We start from the raw sequence: 17,501 nt of genomic DNA on the forward strand, positions 1-17,501 counted from the left end.
GTGAAGATGAGCCTTTACACGGCACGACAAACTAATCTACCCTGTGGAGTTGAGCTTTGCAATTGAATTGATCGTGAGCTTCAGTGACTGACTAGAAGGTGAATTAAACTGGGGGTGGGGGTCTTTAAGCTACTTTTAGGGAAATCCAAAGCTCTCAAATGAACTGATAATAATGAAGCATTTTTCTATTGGTTAAGGGAGCCCGGCAAAGCTTTGGATTGGTTCTTTTACCCCTCCCAAAAACCTGAATATCAGTGAAGATTTTTGAATGGACAAGTCAGTCTGATTGCAAAACTTGTGTTACCCCAATTACAAATACACATTTTATTCAGTCGTTTCAAGTAACTTTACTCTCAATCACTTTTTATAGAAAGTGGTGAATGGTGAACACAGTGGATGTGGGGTTGTTCGTGAAAAAGCACACGCAAATGTTGGCTATTTTAATCTGAAACAAAATGCGCAAAAACGCACAAAAAATCCGCCCAAGCCATGCACCCAGTGCCAACACTGTCACCTCTCTTTACCTCCGTTTCGAGCTGCACTAGTTCCATTGTGGGCCATGGCTCCGCGATTTGTGCAAGAGGCATTTTCGCCGGTTTTTCAGTTTCCCCCTCAGGTGCGAATTTTGGTCAGTCCTGGTTCGTCCCAACCGCTCCTGTCAAGTGCAGTTCCGAGAAGCTCCTCACTCAGGTCCCGAGTCCAGTCACAGGAGATTTATCAGCACTTTGCTCTCTACACAGCGGAGGGGGACACACATACGGTCTCTGCAGTCAAGAGCTTTGCAAACAAACGTAATCCCCGTGATTTGACTTCGGCGACGATGGGTAACTCGTGCGTATTTGTTGAAAGTGATTATCCTGTTGGAAACAGCACAAACACACACCCAAAGCAAGCGTGTCCTTTCAGGTAAGAGCGTTGGCTTGCTCGGGATTTTGGTTTGACAAGCGGGAGAGAAGAGCGCAGAGAGCAACACTGATCCAAGCTCCTTTAATGAGGCTGTGTGAGAGTCTAATGCCACCTAAAGGAATTATCCGGAGCACGGGCTGTCCTTGCAATCGACGCCGTATCGGATCTTTATTTACGTCTTCCTGTGCGCTCGTGAATTCATCCAGTCAGAACGGCAAGACTTCTTTCTGTCCGCCAGCTTCCTAACGCTATGCGATACGCGCAGAGACCTCAGTGTGGCTCTGTAGTACGAGCGGGGATGCAACTCGAGCTGTTATTGGCAGGCTCCGGCAGGATTTTATCCAGCCCCCTTCTGTGCTTGTTCCGCCCAAGTCTGATCGCGCCATCATCTGGTAGAGAGTGGATCTGCAACTACGTAATGCGTACCGGGAGCCTGCTGCCGATGGAACGGCCTGCTTTCTTTGATGATGTGGTGCAGCAGGTGCATCAGAGGAGTAAAGATCCTTGGCCTTTCAAAGAGGAACCTTTAAATCACCATCAGCTAAAAGCATTGGAGGAATATTGGATTGCACAATATACTGATCACAGATGGACTTGCCAGTGCAGAGTCCAATAGAGTTCTCCTACCCAGAATGGCACTGCTTTCCTCAGCCAGGCCTCTCAAATTTTTAATTCAATGAAATTACATTTAGTGCACACTGGCTTTTGGACCTGCATCATCACTTCCTCTGGGTCTAAAAATGACATGCACCGTTGCAAACATTACATAACATTTGTGGTTACACAATGATGTAAAGAATTCAAGAGAAGGGAGCAGAAAAGACTAGAATCAAAGGTCGTGACCGGTGGTGTTTTATTCTTTCCGGCCATTACTCTGATGCAGCATTCTCTTCATTGACAACAGCTCTTGTGAAGGTCCTTGTAATCTTCAGCGATATAATACAGCCCTCCACCCTCAACACTTCTCCGCTTCATTCACTGCTAAGTGGATTTTGCTCTTGGCCAGCTTTGGTTACTATTGGCAACTGGAGGGCATAAAAAAACGCCTTGTGTTGTGGATCTGATAAACTTTTGATTCAAACCAAGATGGGGAAGGCAATGCATTCACAGAAACACAAATAAAAAATTAAGTGGAATGGAAAATTGCTCACAATTTGGCACCTTTCTTTCAGTGGCGGCGTTATCTAGGTCTAAAATTCTACTGCTGCATTGATGTAGCCTGTTTATCTAAGTGCTACAAGATGTTAAACACAAAAGAAATGAACTAGAGAAGGAAGCGCTTCTTCTCTTGTGTAGCTGCACTTTGTTTCTAACCTGTTGGCAGCACCTCTTCTGTTTACTCAAGAAAAACTGCCACACTAATTAATGTCTCAAGGGTTACTGCAGTTTTCTATTAATATTCATACTATATAACAACAACAACAACAATAAAAAATACACATGCATATACCCACACAAACATTGCCACACACAGGGGTTTGAAAGGGGGGGAGAAGGGAATATGCTGACTGTCCTTTTCCCTTCAAATATCGCAGTGGTTATGTGTAGCCTATTTATCGTGTAACAAATTCATACCATCAAGGAGTGACCAAAAGGTGACATCGCCCTTCCTAAGTGGAGTATTATGCATCATGCTGACATTGTATGCAATATAGAAAGTCACAGCTCACCCAGAGATTGCATTAACCCATTGATTTGTCTCCCGTGGTAAAAAGAGCTGCTAAGAGAAAGCTCATGGCACCTCGTAATGGTGTTTGTCAGTGAAGCCATACGACAGACCATCCTTTTCTTTTCATCATCTCTCATCCTCCCTCTCCTCATTATTCCTTGACCATTATGTGCTGGGCAAGTGTCGCTCTCTCCTCTTTCTCTCTCTCCACCTCTCCAAGGATACCAGTCGAATGATCCTGATGGTTTGCCACTGTGCACGGCTCATCCTGTGTTATATGACATTTTTGGTGTGAGCCTTCAGTGGAAGTGAGGGGTGTAAATAAAGGCAATTTATAGGAGGAAATAAAGTGATTATCTAGAGGGTTGAAAGGTCGCATCAAGAGATTTAGGAAGAGTGCGGATGACCTAAAATCAATACAATGTAAACTGCAAATTATAAGCAACAAAGGAGGCAAACCTGATAAAACAAATAACCGAACAAATGAAAGTCGAGACTGTCTTTGTGTTAGGAGTGCTGTACACTGCTATACTAACTTACAAGGAATCTCTTATTCTGTTCATGATGCTGTGGTGATATCACATCTTACACAGATGACTCAGAGGTGTTTCCCATCCAGTGACTCTGGGAATGCCCTACCCCCACCTTCAACAGGAAATGGGCAATATGACTCTATACAGCTTCATATGCACGTGCAGCGGAGCAAGACTAGCTTATTGGAAAGATGACTAAATCGTGTTTGTTGAGCTGTTGAAGCCAAGAAGCAGCAAAGTAGATGGCTTGTTCGGCCCCCCCTAAAGGGCTGCCTGCAAAGTAGACAAACGGATACAAACCTGACCTTGTTGATTAACCTCATTTTCATTTTGAGCTGAAATCACAGAGGTAAAAAGGAGAGAGAGCGAGACCGAGCATGCGGAAGGAGAAACAATGAATTGTGTTATGTAAGTCCCTGTAAACAGGGCAATTAAAATGCAAATACATGGATACTCCAATTGTGAAGTGGCAGTCGGTTTCGAAAAAGCATCTCAAAATAAATCTGCTTATCTATTGCCTTTGCTTTTCTCTGATTTATTATTTCTATTGCTCTTTTAATTTTTTGTATGTTTACATTACTATTGTGCCATAGATGTACATCAATTTTTTATCTGTATTTTGAAGTGTTGCGCTTCTTTAACATCAACTGAGTGAACCAAGCACTTTGTCTGTATTTACTGTATTTCAGCATTTATTAAACATTTTCTTTCTGCTGTCGAAATGCGACATATAATAAAAATAAACAGTAGACATAGCCTATTTTATTTACACAAGACTGATACCACATGGGTTTCTAACAACTCCTTTATTCTTAAACTAGGGAGGTACACAGGAAAAATGGTTAGCAACACATTATTAGTAGCAGTATTAGTATATTTCTGTTTGTATATGTGTGTATGTTGGAACAACCTTACATATAACCAAATGATATATGTAAGGTTAATAGATTTTAAACAGTTATGTTTTATGTTTTCTTTCCTACTCAGCTTTATAACAATGAGTAGATCTGCAACAATCTAAGGTTAAGTATAATTCTGTTTATGGGTAGTTAATCCAAAGGATTAATTTGATTATGCAACAGAGACACCAGGAAATTACTGCACTGAACAAATTAATTAGCTGCTCAATAGTGAAGCAAAGCTAATTATTCAATCTCTGCTGACTGACTAGAGAAGGACAAGATGCAGTTGTAATGACTGAAAATACATCCTGGCTTTGTGTCATGCACAAATCATGAACAAAGAGAAGAAAGATTTATTATATTTCAAACATCTGTGGAATTTCCATTAAGAAATAGTTAAAAGGACAGAATGACTAAGGATAAAGCCCACTGGCAATACTGATTGGGCATAGAAATTTATAAAAGAAAATCAAGCAGAGTCAAAATACTTTAATAATCCCTAACAAAATTATGTGGGTTACAGTTATTCCAAGAAAAGAGTGAGGAATAAAGAAGAGAAGACAGGTTATAGATCTAAATGACACAGACACTTTTTTTTACACTAACAGCTTGAACACCTCTCCGGTCTACAAACAGCAAATCTTCACTGTCGAGTAAAAAAACAGCATGTTGAGGCTTGAAGTTGTAGCCCAGGTATTTGGGCTTGGCCAGTAGGTGGGCCAAGGACATGCCTATACAAAAATATATATTAAAACAAAAACAATCCCAGACACCAAAGTCAGCAAGAACAAACAACTATCTAAGATTGTGATGTCAGTGAGTCAAAAGTCACGATGCGAAAGGCTATTATTAGGTTTTTGTAGACTGGAAAACAGGAAAGCCAAAGAACAGCTTAAGCGATCCATGTCCAATAAAAGTGCTCTTTCTAAATTTAAAAAAGCCCCAAAACACTACAGGATAGCCTTGATCTTGATCTAGGACTTGATCACAGAGCAGTACTGGGGACAGGTTCAGACTTGATTTGTCAGGCTAGTAGAGTGATGTGTTACACACAAGTTTGTTTCTTCTTCCTCTCACATTTTCAGCTGAGAACATCTTAACCCAGCAAGAGTTGGATCAGCTGTACTGACCAAGTGTGTCTACACATACAAGGGGTTTGGCTCTGGTTATTTCTTTGTTATCAGTGCACGTAGTAGAATATACAACAGACAGTTCTGACAGTAACAATAGCGGTTCAGTCAGCAATAATCACAAATTGTTGTGCATTCGGAAATGCTCTTACTGTTACTATTACTGTTCCATAATTTCAAAACAATGTGGCCATTCTCCAGCAAGACATTTTTAGCCAGAGATTTGTTGCTAACTCAATATTTTCTTTTCTTCAAATCATTGTCTGTTAACTCTAGACATGGTTGTGTGGGGAACATCCCAGTCAATCAGTTTCTGAAATACTCACACCCGCCTGTCCGGCACCAACAAACTTGTCACATTTAAAGTCCCTTCAGTGACTTTTCTTTCTCATCCTTAGGTCTTCTTGACCATGTCTGCATACCTAAATGCACTTAGTTGTTGCCACATCTTTGGCTGATTAGATATTTGCATTAACAAGCGGATGAACATGTGTACCTAACTGAATAGCCACTGTTCATATATGCCACATGGATATGGGCACAGTGTCATTTTGCCTACTGACTTATGAGGTCAGCTTTCCCCCTGCCTCTGCCTCTTTCTCTTGGTTCAAAGAGGATAACAGCAGAGGGTGCCAGATATCAGAGGGTAGCTCTTTGATGCCAGTAGCCTTTCCATCAGGTCTTGCCCTTTAGCACACTTGATCAAAGTACATTTTGATCAAGAGCACACATTCTCACAGTGCTGTTTTGTACTCACAGTTTTCTTTAAGAGATTATTTACTGTAGAATTGGAGCCTATGGTGAAGAAATAAGAAGCCAAAGAGGCCATATTAAAGTAGATAACTGCATCATATATTCAACTTGATGCATTATAATAATCTGTGCGGTTTCTTGTGGGTCAAAAATGTGTTTACAAATAAGCTAAGATATTTCTTCTTCCAGGAGGATGATCCTAAGATATTTATTTATACAATAAATAAATGAGCAAGCGAAAAATGTCTGACACTGCAAAACTACTGGACATTATTACAATATTTATAAAGTTATAGCAATGTCACGTTAACCTATCCATAGCTAAAAATAACTAGTCAGCTGAGTTCAAATGATGAAAAAGGAAACATTTCCGGAAAATTCCCGGGAAAACCGGCTAACAGTTATTCTTGGAAGACAGGATTAAGTCTGCGTCTCAGTGAACAAGTTACAGTTTCTGTGTTTTTCAGCTATTTTGAAGCTTTAAGAAAAAGGAAATCAGCAATGGTGTGAGTTAAAGGGCTCATAATATTTCTATAAACCTAATTTTCTATACAGCATCTGCGGTTTTTTCTGTGGGCAATCAAAAGGTTGAATCAGGTCCAGCCACAAGTAGCGCAGGGCTATTACAGGATTATCGCATTGTTATTATATTGCATTGTACAGGTGTTGAGGTGTTGTGTGCAATACATACTTCCACATTGCTGCATGAGCCGTGCGCCTTTTTTTGAGCGGCGACGTGAACTGCGCATGAAAGTAAAGTATGAGGGAAGTTCTGAAGTCTTAAAGCCGCAGTAAACACACTATTCCTTCAGGTAAGGAAGGGGTGGGGGATAGGTGGGAGGGGTCTTGCTCCTGGTGCAGGCTGACAGTTCTGTGTTATTGGCTGACAGCAGGTGAGAGACTCTTACCTGTACCCGAGAGAAGGAGTGCCAGTCGTCGTCGTCGTCGTCTGATTCCAAATCAGGATCTACTTTTTCTTCTTCCAGCCACCCAGAGAGGTAGAAATCGGCCAGGACCGCTGGGAACTGAACGAGCGACTGCAACAGGACTCCGAGCATGGAGCCTATAACGTCGTGGAGCGAGGAGAGAGTGAGCAAGTGGCTCCAAGGTGAGACACATATTGCTTTTCCTTGTCTAACGCCTTGATCACTTCACAGGTACTTTGGCTCGCACGGTAATGTTAGAAATAGAATCGCCACACAAATCCTCTTGGAGGTGGAAGGTGAAGGTGGAATGAGGAAGTGGCCCGTGCAGAGGGAGAAGCCAAAACAGTGTAGCTCTGATCAGTGTCAACAACTAAAATAGTGTCCTCATAAACAATAGTTTATATGAATGCTTGTCATGTACATTTAGATCTCGTCATATAAACAGGCCTCCCCAGTTGGTATGTTAAAGCGTGTTAAAGTAGTGGAGGAAAGTAACTGAGCACAGCTTTGAGGTAATTGATTAACTTTAATATTCTGTTATTTATGGTAAGCTCCTTTTTTGTAATTATAAACATGTTACTTTTTTATGGATTACTGTTGACAAGGAGTCACTCTATATATTATACAGCTTGAACAGTAAAAGTACATTTTGCTGTAAATACTTTCATTTTAGTGTTAATTTAAAAGCAGTATTTGAGTATTTAAAAGCATATTAAAATATCCTTACATATTACTGATATATTGTAGTTATATATATACAGAAGTGTTAATGACTTCCATGCTTTAGAGATAATTCTAAATATCATGTTTTTGACTTGTGCTTTTTACTGATGTGGTTTTGATCATAAATCATAGCTTAATTTAATACACAGTTAATAGCACAGTTAATACACATAATACAGGTATTACTTTGGTACCACTATAGTGTTCAGATATTAGTAAACTACTCGTGTTTCACAGTCAAGTCTTTACTTTTTCAAACGTAATTACTCAACATGTGGTAGAGAAGAAGAAGAAGACCATTTTCAAGCCTGCACATGCATGGGACTTTATGAGTATGTGGACTTTTCCAGTTATACTTTTGCCATGTGTGCAGCTAAAGCCTGTTGTTTTTTGTGCCCTTCGGCAAGGTTTGGATACCCCACTGCATCAGTATCCAGTTGCACAGTGGCATCTATCAGGGGTGGACCTGCTCCAGTTGACTTCTCAGGACCTGGAGGCGTTGGGAGTCCATAAGATTGGACACCAGGAGCTTATACTGGAGGCTGTGGAGAAACTGTGCTCTCTGGTGAGTGAGCAATGAGAATTACATATTATAATACATGTAGACAGTGATGGTGAGTGTATCTCTGAGTATCTCTTGTCATGTTTTTGCTATGCTGCGGATTGTAACGGTGCAGTAATCATGCTATCATGTTCTGGTGGTGCGTATGTTCTGATACAGCAGCACAGAGATATAATTTTGCCTCACTGCTGTGTTTTTACACCTTATTTTTGTTTGCACAGTGGAATGAGCAGCTGTTGGTCAATCGGTTGCAAATCTAGCCAGAACATACAGCCAGTACTTGACTTTTCTGTCACTTTTACAACAATCCAACATATCACAGTAAAGTACTTACTTTGGTTTTCTAGCTAAGATCAAAGGACTAGTCATGCATCAGCTGTAAGCAAAGCAGATTTAGAATACAAAAGCTTGGGCTTAATAGTTTGCATGCAAATTTTAGGGAAATCGTGCAGTCAACTAAAAAAAAAAAACTTATGCATTCCCTTTGATTCTCTATCCCATTTTTTCTGCTGCTTAATTATTTACCCTGCTTGTCCAATTTTAAGAGCAAGTTTTAGGAGACTTAAATTCTGTGTGCGTATGTGTTTGTGTGTGTGTGTGTGTGTGTGTGTCTGTGTGTGTGTGTGGAGGGGACTCCAGAATGGCCTTAGGACTAATTGAGGAGGACAGTACCAGGCCGGGTTCCAGCTCTTGTGGCGTAACAGCCTGTAAACATCAGCCTAAGACTCAGGCTGCTTAAACTGCCGAAATAACTAATACTGATTAGTCGTTACAACATGAACAGTTCAAACCCAAAGTCTGTGCGAATGAGGGTGCAACACTTAAGTAAAAGCTTTGCTTTTCAAGCTTCCATTATAGTGTGCATGTGGCTTCATGTGCCCACTTCCTCTCCTCCCTCCAGGACTTAATGCTCCACGAAGCGCTAACACTGCGCTCATTCATAAAAACACCCATCAGATACTCACATGGAGTAGACCAAACAGGTTCACGCGCATGGTTAGATAATTACCAGCTACAGTGTTGAAAAGGCCATGAAAAATTCATGGCCACTTGTTGACAGGCCCAGTGTTCCGGCTGGTTGTGTACCAACAAGCCTCTTGACCATGGGTGAGTGGGTCACGACAATTGCATGCTCCTCCTTCAGTGATTTTAAAGAGTCACGTCTCATGCTGCTGGCCAGCAAACTGTGATGACAAGCATATAAGATAAGATAAGATAAGATAGAACTTTATTAATCCCTTGGGTGGGTTCCTCTGGGAAATTCAACTTCCAAAAAGCACAGCAACGACCGAAGTTACAGTTACAGAATTGTTATATATATATATATATATATATACACACACACACACACACATATATAAATACAGAGACAAATATAAATAAAATATACAAAGGGGATAAATAGAATAAATAGGAATAAAAAATAAAAATACAAGTGAATTGCACATTTCAAGTATTGAGTCTATTGCACTGTTGACTATTTACAAAAAGTATTGCACAAGGTATTGTACAGTGATGATTGTATTATTATGTATTGGTATTACTCTTTGTTACAGTGTAATCTATTTGCTTTTCTCCCCTTTTCACTTGTATTGCATTGTGCTGTGATTGATCATTTATGCAGTTAAGGGTTCAGGATAGACTGTTTATAAAATGCTGTGCTTCTTTTTAATTGCTCTGGGTGGATTAGATCCATGTGGGCAGTTTATGAAAAACAGGTGTTTAATGGAATTTTTAAATGACTCATTATGGTTCTTTATAATCGCTCAGACAATTGCTAAAATACCTAAAACAGACATGCATTTTTTCATAACAGCTGTGCTATAACACAATATCAATACCTTGACAAAAGATTACATATAAAATATACATACACAGAGTCATGAAGCGTAACCCTGTGAGAATAAAAGGTTTGAAGTTTGTCTTTGAATGTAGATACGGTTGTAATTGACCTCAGGTCAGACGAACGTGCAGCTTGTTCCAAAGAAAAAAACCACAGAAACTGAAAGCACCCACACTTGTATCTAATTCTGGTTCTGCACCTAATGACCTGAGAGGTCTGATTGGGTAATAAACAATTCAATTGTCATGCTGGTAGTAAATGTTCGACAACAGTAACTTACATGGTCACTTTTTCACATATCTTAAAACAAAACAGGAAACAACACACATTTTTCCATCAACAAGAAATGCTGGATTTTGTGCAGGTCGCACAGCCTTTGCTGAGCATTCATGCTACAATACCAAGAAAAAAGTCTGTATAATGAATTCTCTGAACTCTCTCCCCACAGCTATATTGAAATGACATGCTGAGGATTGTGTTCTAAGGGTTTTAGATGCATTTTTTTGGCTTTGTTCAAAAATACACCGAATAGAAGCGACAGGAAATGACGAGAGAGCGGGGGGCCGATGTGCTACACACAGCAGGTTCCATCCAGTTCAGAGTCAAAGGGACATGTTGTGAACACTATATCAAATGTATCTTAAGCGATATATTGTGTTAACTGTAAAGGGACAGTAGAAACGAAGAAGGGGTGTTGTGAATTAAACATTCAACATCATTAATGTAACACATTGTTTTTTGAGTGAAAAGGGCACTGTACTAGTTGGATTTGTGTTTTTTTTTTGTGCGTGTCCAGACCTATGGTATAGGCGGTGAGAACCTACGTGGTCTGATAGAGAAGCACCGCGCTGTTGCTCACAGCCTACAGATGGGCATCCAGGCCCGCTGGCGCCTCAACAGCTACGACGGACGGAGCACTACCAAGCTGACTCCCACAATTCTGCAGCTCGTAGTGGAACTCATCGCCTCAGCCAAAGGCCTCTTCTCTTTGCTCAACAGGTCTATAAACAGAAAGCAAGCTAACCTTTTTATTTTTAAAATTTGAAGTTATTGTAAATCAGGAAGGTCCCCTGCTGTTTCTTAAGCATATTCTGGTTTTTAGAGTTTTTTCTATATAAACTGCAATCATTTTCTTTTCAGATATCAATATTCCCAGCTCAATACATACACCACCACCAAGAACATATTCAGTTACTGCAAAGAGCTGGGAGACATTGTGCACAAGGTAGGCCCATTTTTTCTAAATAACTGCATCAAAGTCTCAGCATGAGCTTGTGAATGGCATTATTGCAGTAAAAGAAACCAAACAAACTAATATATAATATATACTAATATATATTTTTTATCAGCTGTCTGCTCTTACAATACAGAGAATTGAACACAAGTACTTCACAGCACATGTGCTCGTGAGTCCACACAAAGTGTATACTTTTAAGAGGAACCAAACACTATTGAACAATGTTTCCAGCAGCACTCTCATGCACACTATAAACCTCCAAAGGGGAACTGCAACCTGTTGTGCGATTTATTTATTTATTTTTCAAATCAAAAAGCCCAAACGAGCAAGCCAGAAGCACAAACACACTCCCTGTTCCTCAGTTTAGCCCGAGTAATGCAATTTTTATCTTTACATTCCTGGCATATTTGGAGGCAGCTGTAACTTGAAGACGCTTAGGTTAAAAGGGCTGGCAAAATGAACGGCTTGGTTTGGTCTGTGTTTACCCCGGCAGGGTGCGATTGAGAGAAATGGCGGTGGGGAGAAAGAATATTTATAATAGGATACATGTAAAGGTGGGTGAAATGTGCTCACAGGTAGCAGGAAAGGCAGGCCTGGATATGTTGTTGTGCCTGTGGGAGGGAAGGAAGGAGGGGGGGAAGAGCTGAGTGGGAAGCAAAGGGTATGGGAGAGAAAGGGGAGGAGACTGAGAGAGGGATTGCACCACCGCTACTAAATGACTTTTGACTCCTGAGGGAGTGTGGATTGATAGACGCGCTGCAAAGAGCAACAAGCAGAGAGAAGTTATTAGCTGGGCACTGTGGTGACATTAGAGATAAATAGCCTGACAGAAGTTGAGAAGAGAAGAGGAGAAAAAGAAAATGGAGCTCCAGCGATAACATGAATGGAAGATAATTCGAGAGATACAGAGACAGTAAGCAGTAGAGAGAAGCTGTGGCTGAAAGAGAACTCTGAGTATTTAGAGAGGTTTATTTAAAGCTCCTGGACACCTGCCCACCACAACAGGTAGAGTTCTCATCTCTTTAACTGGATAACTCTCCACATGTTGATCCTTTTTTTCTTTTTTCCTTTGCTTGAATGCTTAAAATACCTACACTTAGATATAAAAGCAAGTGTATTTTCTGCTGGTGTAGTTAAAAATCAATCTCTGGGGTCTAGAAAACAGGACATTACCCTAATGGGCTTCAGTGAGCAGCAGGCAAGGAAGGAAGCATGGATTTAAGATTGATTTTAGTTGTTGACTCTGAAGGGATTTTTTTTGATCCTATGAGCTGAATCAGCGTTGTCCCCTGTTGTTTTCTTTCATTGTCCGGTTGATCACCATTTGTTATCGGCGAGCTTTTGTTTGTTCCTGTTTTTAAATTTTGAATATAATCAGGTGTTTTAAAGCTAGGTGTTATTTTATATAAAACTGCTCAGAGCTGCTGAGACTATTCTGTGAAGTAAGGTCAGAGGCATGTGAGGAAATTATTAGTGGGCTTATGTGTTAACCAGAAAACAGGATGACTATTGTTTCAGGTTCCTCTTCTTAAACATCAGCCACATCTATTGTATAAATGCTGGATATCAACGGTTTTGATAGAAAACTCTTGGCAGATCAATTGTAAGGTCAGTTTTGAGCAGCGTGTGTGCACACGTTCTTGTACTGCTGCAATCGCATTAGCAGCATAGCATCACTAAAAGCATCCATACAGACTAGCATTTTCAAAGATTTTGCTTCAGGCTCGGCTGGTATCACACACCCCACCCTGTGGCATTTACTGTCCTGTCAGGAGGCCACCCTTTAGCATGACGTCTTTTCTAAAGAAGGGCTTTTAAAGAAGCCAAACCACATCCTTTGCATCAAAAAAGGAGTCTTATTTCCTGTGTGCTTGTGTATATTTAAGTGTGTGCGTGTTTCTTTTCTCTCACCCCGAGGGTGCTCGGGGTCAGTAGTCAGCTGGTGTCGTTGAAGATGCCGCACTAAAGTTGTCAGGTCTGATTTTCACAGTAGCACAGGCTCAGTTTGCTTTGAAGCAGCCAAGCAGCAAGCAAAGAGAGAGGGACAGAGAAGGGAAATTGGTGGTGATGAACTGAGGAAATTCATTATAAAACGGTACGTGAGTATAACTGGAATTCCATTTCTTCTGGAAAAACAACAGTCAGACTTTTAATAGTGCCTTTCACATGAGAACATCAAGGTGAAGGTGTTACTCAAGAGATTTTAATGTTTAACTCTTGAAGGACTATGCCCAGGGTGGCTGGAGCCTATTGAGCTGTCAAAGGACGAGAGGCATTGTACACCCTTTTGTTTTTATCTATTTAATTATTTTTTATTTTTTAATCTTGTGTTTTAAAGCAGACACATAATAATATAATATTAAGCACTTTGGTACACCACTGGTTTTTAAATGTGCTATATAAATAAAGTTTGTTGTTGTTGTATAAAACGAATTGTAGGACACAACTACTTCATCTTTAAAATTAGCATTGGGATCTTATTGCTCACCGGAATTAGACTCAGGATGAATTGGCAAGAGGATGAAAAAGTCATCATGCATGAGAGCTGTCAAACTATAGCTTGTGTTATTTTTAGGGTTAAAAAACAAGAGCAGAAGAGAAATCCCAAAAAGACCAGAATTTGAAAAAGGTATGGAAAAAAAAACAAAACAAGGAAAAGAGCAACAGGAGTGGAAGAGATCTAACATAGTTATGTCTTCCAGTCTTTTTATAGCAAGTCTGTGAGTTGGTGGTTAACACAGGGGTAGTCCAAGTATGTAAACATGCGTGCTGAGGCAGCAGAGGTCTGTCTCAAGAGATCTTGTGTAGACTTTTGATGTAAAGTTTGGTAGATTTTAAGGATCTGTAATAGGTTGCACAGCCTCCAATCAACAGTCCATGTTTGAGCATACTGTACATTCCTGTCATCTCATTTGTTGTTGGTTTTAGCCTCCTGTTGTGTGTGTGCCCATGCATGGCTGTGCCCATTCTTGTTTTTCTGAATGTTACACCCACATAAAAGCGTGTCATTGTTTCCTAGACAACTATGGAGCAAACAGCTTTAAGGCACAGGATGTTGTTCCAAAGTTAGCCCAGCACCTGATCGGGCCACACACACCATGATCCACAAGACAAGACAGCTCAGCACTATTCCTATTTATTTCTATGTATTTATTTATATAGCACTTTTAATTACAATAGTGGTGTTCATCAAAGTGCTGTACAAACATACAAATTACACAATAAAATAACACACAATAAAATAGCAATATCAATTAACATCAATGCCAAACAGCTAATAACAAATAAATAAGTAAATAACTCTCATGCAGTATTAAAAGCCAGTGAGTAGAAATGTGTTTTAAGATAGGATTTAAAAAGGCTGAGGGTAGGAGCCTGTCTAATGCGGAGAGGCAAATCATTCCACAATTTAGGCACCACGACCGCAAATGCACGATCATCTCTAAGAACCAGCCTCGACCTTGGTGTGGCCAAAAGCAAAACATCACCCGATCTAAGAGCTCTAGGGGGCATATAAAGCTGCAGTAGGTCTGACAGATACCCTGGGCCTGTCCATTCAGTGCAATATAAGTCACAAATAAGATTTTATAATTGATTCTAAAATGTACAGGGAGCCAGTGAAGTGAGGCAAGCACCGGGGAAATATGTTCATTTCTCTTCGTTTGTGTCAAAAGACAAGCAGCGGCATTCTGAAACAGTTGGAGCCTTGCAAGACAAGTCTGACTAATGCCTACATATAAAGAATTACAATAGTCCAGTTGTGATAGGATGAAAGCATGAATTGCCTGTTCTAGGTTTGTAAAAGACAAAAAAGATCTCACCTTGGATAAAAGCCTCAGTTTAAAGAAAGACCGCTGTACAACTAAACTAATCTGTTTCTCAAAGGTGAACTTATTGTCAAATATAACCGCCAAATTTTTTGCATGCGATTTGATAAACGGTTCTAAACTGCGCAAATTAAAATGTGAGGTTCTAGAATTGCAACTTGGTCCAAAAACGATCACTTGGGTTTTATTTTTGTTGAAATTCAGGAAATTAGAGGCCATCCGGGCCTTAACTTCGCCGAAACACTGAAATAAAGGTTCTAGGGAGGCAGAACTGTTTCTCTTTAGCTGAAGATAGATCTGAGTGTTGTCAGCATATGAGTGAAAACTAATATTATATTTCCTAAAAATAAGACCCAGAGGCAACATATAGATAGAGAATAGAATTGGCCCCAGTACAGAACCCTGCTGAACACCACAAGTACAGGAGGCTGTGGAAGAGGTAAAATCTCCAATCTTCACTGAGAAAGTCCTATCAGAGAGGTATGACCTGAACCACTCTGGAGTGCCTTTGATGCCGCATTGCTCCAACCGAAAGATCAAGATGCTGTGGTCAACAGTATCAAATCCAAAAGCACAGCTGAGTCTAGTAAAAGATCATTAAGGACTTTTAAAAGTGCAGTTTCAGTGCTATGAAAAGCTTTGAGTGCCTTGAAAAGCGCTATATAAATCCAATCCATTATTATTATTATTATTATTTAAAACCAGACTGAAACCTCTCGAGAACATTGTGACCAGATAGAAAAGATTGCAGCTGAACAAATACAATCTTTTCCAAAATTTTGGACATAAAGGGGAGCTTTGAAATAGGCCTGAAGTTTGCAAGAACAGAGGAATCAAGATTAGGTTTTTTAAGCACTGGCTGCACAACAGCATCTTTAAGACAGGCTGGCACAACACTAAGCGCAGTATTGCAGCAGAACCGTGCGGCGACGCACAATCTACTGTTCTCGTTCATTAAAGGTGAGATGAAGAAAGATTTGTGTCTCTTTTTTTAAAGTTTGCTGCTCTTCCTAACTGGGATTGTCTACCATTTATTGATGTCTACACTGTGGCTAATCTGTAACTATTATAGTTGGAGTAATGTTAAAGGTTAGGCTTGAGAATCTGGCTGCAGAATAAACTTGTTGTTGCTCAAAACTTGGTGAGTGCCATTGCTGTGTTTTGTTGGCAAAGTCACAGTTTATAGGCCTGCATCAATTTCATTGTTTCAGTTTTGTGGGCATCTTGTTCTGCTTTTGTTGATGGCGATCTAAAATTGATTCAACTCGAGAGTGACAGTACAACATGCTCTTGAAAACTAAATGTTTCCCACCCCTTACGTCTTATCTCATTTCCTCTCCTCTGCTTCTTTCTTTGTCAGGTCTTTACCACAGACAAGCTCGCATATTCTTTTTATAGATTTGTAATAATTATTTGTAATTTCAATGCTCACTTATGTTAGAAAGGGGTGATTCATTGTTTCTATATGCACGAACACGCCCATGCATACAGTTTTGGTGCCCGTAATTGATTCTTAGTGTGATACCAGCAGTGAGAAATGTTAGTTTGTGGTCTTTGTTTTCCCACCACGCCCAGCTGAGTTTCACGGCAAAACTGTACCTGTCGCCCACCTGAGATGTGTCATTTCCTATTCTGGCAGAGCTAGAAAAGAATGCAGAACAGACTGCATTGCTGAAGGGAAATAACCTGTGGCGTGACTTTAAATACAACAGAAAGTAGAGGCGTTGGTTTGGCTTTATTTTTACCATATTTCTATAAAGCTATGGTGAGAGTTTTTACAGGAAAGAACCTTATGCAGAACAGATAATGTGTGTGAAAGGTGGCACCAAATTAGAACCGTAGCTGCTGTTGCTATTTACAGCACTGATTTGTACAAACTAAGTTCTTCAAATATGTTAAATTAAAGTCTTAAGCCATCCATAATGCCTTTATATTTTGCTTCCAAGGAGCAGACTTTCTTGCATTTCTTGAGCAACAGTTCTCTAGGATTTTCAGAGGATTTGTCTTTGTTTTGTGTTGTTTTGTTGGACAACATGGACATAAAAGTCATTCAAGAATAAAATGACACCTAACTTTGGGGACATTCTTTTATATGATGCTTTTAAGTTCAGCAGTAGATAAAACTTTGTTTAAGTTTAGGTCTATGTGCAGAGCATCCCATTTTAAAAGATGCAAACAAAATGCTGTTTTCCCCAAATCCATCTAAAACTTCTGGACATAAAAAAGCTGTTTGGAGGAGCGTAGCTGGTAACTATTGGAGCTTAGAGAGATACAGTGAACAATCTCCAGCCAACCACATCATAACTAATGCAGTGGTGAGTCCTTGTGTTTGTAATAAGGATGTGTTTTGGTAAATATTACATATTCTGTGAGCATAACTACGAAACTGAAGGCATCAGTGTGAAGGGAGCGATCAGGCAGTATCTGAAAAACTCAGCTGTGTTTGTTTGTTTGAAGCCAATTGTTAATAATGATGCTATACAGATTATT

The 17,501-nt window shown here is 40.0% G+C and overlaps 2 protein-coding genes across 4 annotated transcripts in view; one reads left to right on the forward strand and one right to left on the reverse strand.

Annotated features, from left to right (window-relative positions):
- rps6ka1 (ribosomal protein S6 kinase a, polypeptide 1) overlaps positions 1-6,982 on the reverse strand; it is a 52,156-nt gene extending 45,174 nt beyond the window's left edge. The window contains exon 1 of one of the 2 annotated variants that reach the window (XM_085258076.1): positions 6,802-6,982. In XM_085258076.1, coding sequence (XP_085114202.1) covers positions 6,802-6,951 — 150 coding nt within the window. In that variant the 5' untranslated portion in view covers positions 6,952-6,982. Of the gene's footprint in view, positions 1-524; positions 1,197-6,801 lie in introns of those variants that run through there. The other variant, XM_085258077.1, reaches the window with a different exon arrangement.
- The window catches only part of cnksr1 (connector enhancer of kinase suppressor of Ras 1), a 28,996-nt gene continuing 18,258 nt past the window's right edge, over positions 6,764-17,501 (forward strand). For both annotated transcript variants that reach the window (XM_085258072.1, XM_085258073.1), the window contains exons 1-4: positions 6,764-7,001; positions 7,950-8,107; positions 10,744-10,946; positions 11,088-11,172. In XM_085258072.1, coding sequence (XP_085114198.1) covers positions 6,950-7,001; positions 7,950-8,107; positions 10,744-10,946; positions 11,088-11,172 — 498 coding nt within the window. In that variant the 5' untranslated portion in view covers positions 6,764-6,949. The remainder of the gene's footprint in view (positions 7,002-7,949; positions 8,108-10,743; positions 10,947-11,087; positions 11,173-17,501) is intronic.

The sequence above is a fragment of the Mchenga conophoros genome, linkage group LG19 (assembly GCF_057382185.1).
Source record: "Mchenga conophoros isolate Kocher_MC1m ecotype Shallow Benthic linkage group LG19, M_conophoros_male_GT1.1, whole genome shotgun sequence".
NCBI lineage: Eukaryota > Metazoa > Chordata > Actinopteri > Cichliformes > Cichlidae > Mchenga > Mchenga conophoros.